The 4,775-nt window shown below is 49.7% G+C and overlaps 1 protein-coding gene across 1 annotated transcript in view; it reads right to left on the reverse strand.

The window, feature by feature from the left end:
- LOC107104559 (breast carcinoma-amplified sequence 3-like) overlaps positions 1-4,775 on the reverse strand; it is a gene marked incomplete at its 3' end in the record, with an annotated part of 84,426 nt that overhangs the window by 33,340 nt on the left and 46,311 nt on the right. The window contains exon 10 of the mRNA XM_015404574.1: positions 3,311-3,461. Coding sequence (XP_015260060.1) covers positions 3,311-3,461 — 151 coding nt within the window. The remainder of the gene's footprint in view (positions 1-3,310; positions 3,462-4,775) is intronic.

Here is a 4,775-nt window from a genome sequence, read left to right on the forward strand (position 1 = left end):
TATATGATTGGCTGAATTTAGGTGTTCAGGCTGACGTAGAACTAACTGGCCTGCAGAAGATAACGAGAAAAAAAAACAGGATGTTTTTAGAAATAGACATTTTTTAACTTAACTGGAGCTGAACTGGTTCTGAACTGGTTCTGAACTGGAGCTGAATTGGAGCTGAACTGGTTCTGAGCTGGAAGTAAACTGGAGCTGAACTGGAACTGAACGGGAGCTGAACTGGAACTGAACTGGTTCTGAGCTGGAGCTGAACTGGGACGGTTGATCCCCCAATCATCGTGGTCTATCCTGTCCCTCTCAGAGGTGACTTTAAAACGCTGTTTTCTTAAAGCAGCTTTTTTAGCAGTCCCGGTCGGCCTGGGGAAGGAAGCCTTAAACACGTATTACTGTAAGCTGAGGGCCATCTGTGGCAGAGCATCATTGTTCTTTTGCTGTCATGTTTCTCGTTCGGCCGCCTGCATCCCTGGGATTTGGACTCTGCTGCTTTGCGTGTGACAATCTCTCCATTTAGATTTTCATTCGTCTGTGTTAAATTCAGACGGTGTGTAGATGGGATAAGAGTGCAAATCCCACATCTGACCCTGACTGGCTCTTTGACAACTTTAATCTTTCATCATTGGGCCGAGCTGCATGTCGGCCGTCCTCTCAGCATTCTTCTCACCAAAGGAGAACCTGCTGATGGAGAAGCGGCGCTTGAACCAATCAGAAGCTGAGCTGCTGACGGCTAACAGAAAACATACGGCTGGGTCACAGCGAGACGCCTCCCTGCTCTGAGGCTGGGAGCGACCCTGAGGACTAGCAGATGCTTGGCTACGTTCCTCCACGGCTCGGCGCGGCCCGGTCTGTGGGGGGGTTATCAGGCGGATGCTGAGCCACATCCGATTCCACCTCCCTGTCTGACATCAAGGCGAGCGAGCGCTGCGTGGAGCGCAGCAGGGCTGCTTTGATGTCAGTCACTGAGGACAAACAGCAACATCTCCTGAACATTGGTGGTCTGGAGAATGGCTGCATCCTAACGGTTACCATGGCGATGCTGCGTCACAGCAGAGGGGCGTGGGCGGGAATGTAGGTTAGCAGCTGGCGCGTTCCTCTGCAGCCCTGCCAGAAGCGATCTGCTCATACAGGTGTAAATCCAGCTGCTGGACGCTCCTTTCTCCGCCTCGCCGTGACACACAGGAAGGAGAGACAGACGGACAGATGGTGCTTGGGTTCTCCTGTGCGAGTATAGCGTAAAAGCATATGATATCACCCCCCCCTCTAGGGGCAGAACCTGCTGCCTCACCCTCAGCCAGTGTGAGTCGGTGCAGCGGTGTGCTGCACAGCTGCGTGTCCCGATGCATTAATGCCGACGTCTCTCCTGGACTGAATGAAACCATGAAGCCACTCTGATAATGTCCCACAGAGCCGGTGCTGCGGAGCAGCTCGCCTCAGAAACAGGCATGGTTTGGACGCCAAAGAGAGAGAGCATCACATCAGCTCCTGCAGCCAACCATAGAGCTGTTATCAGGGGGGGATTCTACACCTTCAGGGTCTCTGCTGGTAAAAATCCTACAATAATTTTATAGCACAGAACATTTACGGGGATTTAAAAAGCCAGAGCGTTGGCCAGAGGCTGCTGCAGGACCTGCCGTGCTTTCCTGGAAGACTGACCTTCAGGAAGGAGAAGAATCTGCAGGTTTTTCTTCTCTGAATGGTTGAAAACATGTCATGAGTAAAATGATCCGTTGATTGAACACGGCGTTCCCCGGCACTGAAAGCTCCGCCCTACGCCAGCGGCACCTTCAACCTCCTCTTCATCACCTTTATGGTCTGATAAAAATGTTTGTTGTCTTTGAAATATTCTAGTTTAATTAAAATGACTCTTTATCTCGTTTTATGCCACATTTTTAGAAAAAGGCAGTTTAGGTTTAGTGTTTACTTCTCTGTCTGAAAGTTAAAGAAACGGTTCTGCATCATGAGACTTTACCCTGAGATGTTCAACCCTGGTTTTGTGAATGAACTCATCGTCATGATGCACAGCTCAGCTGAGGCAGAGTCAGAGCAAAGCCGTTTCAGGTCTGAAGCTCAGCGTGAAGAAAATGATGCAGAAACGAGGCTGAAGGTCCCAGGAAGAGATCAGAGAAGCATCAATATGATTTTATATCAGGCATGGACAGCGTCTGAAAAGACTGAGAGGCAACATTCAAAAACCCGTCTAGAACATCTAGAACTATAGAATCAAACAATAAGGTTTAAATGTGAGTGATTTGTTCCCTGGTTCCACAGCGCAGCTCCCAGGATGTCATAAACATGCAGATCAGACACCACAGCACCTAAAAACGTTGACAGAGCGAAGCCTTCTGCAGGCTGGTTTAAAAAACCCCAATGCTGTTAATGCGACCGCAGGATCAGGACTCCACTTTCATCCTCAGAGCTTACTTATCAAATATCACAGGGAAATAAATCCCCCGCCATCTGTTGGAATCATTATAGCATTTCCATTCAAACAGGGCATGAAAATGACATTTAAATGGAAAATATTAAAATCTGCCTATATTTGTAGAGCCACCTGTACTCTATGTAAATGACCTGGGGAGGCCTGTAGCTGCAGAAGGCCTTAAAACGACAACATTTCAATGTATGGCAAAGATCCAGAAAAGAGTAAACGGCAGAGCCAGGCTGAGCCATTCTGCCTGTTTCAGCTCTACATGCATCCAGACTGATTTCCTTACAGCGTAGCTCCTGTTTTATCTGTCTTCTCAATAACCCGAACAGCGCTGTGCTTCATTAGGATATGCAAAAGAACCGAGAGCATCAGCTGGACGTTCAGAAGGAGAACAGAGAGACTGATGGAGCCATCAGCCTGTAGGGATGTCAGCTGCAGCCTGAGATGCCATCATGGCCGCCTGGAAGCTGCAGTCAGTCCTCCTCCAGGTGTTTGCTTTAAACTGGGCTGATCTTGTTACCTCCTTAGGAGGAGGTTCTGGGATGGAGCAGGGGCCCGAAGTGAGCAGCAGCAGGGGCCCAAAGTGAGCAGCAGGGGCCCAAAGTGAGCAGCAGGGGCCATTGGAGGCCCTAAGAGCGATTTCAACTGGCGCCACTGATTCCGTCTTTGGTAAAACAAAATGCTCCTCATTTCAGAACCTTCAGACCGTTCTTCATGTCCTGGAGGTCAACGTTTGGCCCCCCAATGAACAGCAGTAGAACAATTGGAGGACTGTGGCCCCACATCAGGGGCCCCTGAGCAGAGTCCAGTGGAGAGGATCCCTGAGCAGTGATTGATTCCCCCAGCAGTGATCAGAAGCAGAGTGTGGGCGGAGCTACCTACCCTGTGCGTTTGGTGATGGTTCCCAGCGTCATGGGCTGTTTGATCTGAGCCAGAGGCAGAACCACGGTGAGGCTGGGGTGCGGGCTGAGCCGAGGGTTCCCCATGTTGTTGTTGGTGAAGTTGTTGTACGAATCCTGGCTGCTGAGTTTGGCTGAAAGACACAAAGGCAGAAGATGAGCTGCAGAGAGTAGAACTGGAAGCTGCTGGACCATGGAGATCAGTTGACAGGAAAACAAAGTGATGCTGAAACTCTGGATCCGCTTCGGATGCGTTTATAGACACTTATATGACCCCCCCCCCCCGGCTCCCTCATCAGGCCAGCTCCATGCTGTAAATAACCAGTCCAAGATGCTGCATTACAGCGCTCTGCCTGGAAGCCTTAATCAGGGCCAATCAACGGCCTCTCTGGCCCTGCAGGGACCCACATACAGGCACACATGGGAGAACGTAGAGATAGATGGTCTAGAGATCCTATCTCTGCTGAAGAGCTGCAGTCCAACCTAATGAGACCAGGCTGCCCTGCTCCATCACTGCTGCTGCTCTTCTTAGCATTCAGTCTGCATTCAAACATGTATGAAGAGGAGAACAGGACTGATCCCGTTTTAATAAACTCCATCATGCATGCAGACGCTTCATAGCTGCCAGAACTGCAGCTCTAAGACACCTTCATCATCCTCAGATTAAAGAAAAATAATCAGCCGAAAGGACAGAAACCTGAAGGCCTGAAAACAGATCAGTTCTAGAATGAAAGCAGCGTTTCCACAGAGGAAAGCTTGGATGATGTCATAGATGTCGTTAATTATATTATATGAAACATCTAGAAGAAGAAATAATAAAGAAGAAGAATCAGTGCAGAAATAAAGCAACAAACTGCAGAATAATGTCCTGCCTGCTGGTTACCTCTGCTGAACACAGAGAAACGAGCAAACAAAGGCACCTAAACACACACATTCAACCACACACCATCATCCAACTCATTTATCTGTAATCCCGCTGGCAGCCCAAGGAAAATCCCAAGTTCAAGAGCTTTGAGAAGAAATAAAGAGCCAAGCAGCGGGCGCAGCACAAAAGGCCCTCTGAATGTTTTCCTGGTTCCGTTTGTTGCTTTAATAGATGAATGACAGCAGCCAAACATAAAGGACTGAAGGGGTGGGGGGGCATGAAGAGGGAGTGCTGAGTGTTTGGATCCAGGCTTTTAGATCATTACCAAGGAGCTCCCCATTTCATTAGTCCCTCCATAGCTCTGCTCTGACCCCCCCCTCAATGTCCACATTCAGACCTCTGACAGCCAACAATGCTGCATGACCTTCATAGGGGGAGACCCAGCCGTCAACACAGACCCCCCCCCTGCTGCAGCGGCCCGGACCGGGGGGGGGATTCCTGAAAGCCCTTCACATTTCACAAGTGCTACACCCCCAGAGCGGAGCAGCCACCTTTTGTGTGGAAGGAAGGGGAGCAGATGATG

This window comes from Cyprinodon variegatus, unplaced genomic scaffold (genome assembly GCF_000732505.1).
Source record: "Cyprinodon variegatus isolate N-32 unplaced genomic scaffold, C_variegatus-1.0 Scaffold1792, whole genome shotgun sequence".
NCBI lineage: Eukaryota > Metazoa > Chordata > Actinopteri > Cyprinodontiformes > Cyprinodontidae > Cyprinodon > Cyprinodon variegatus.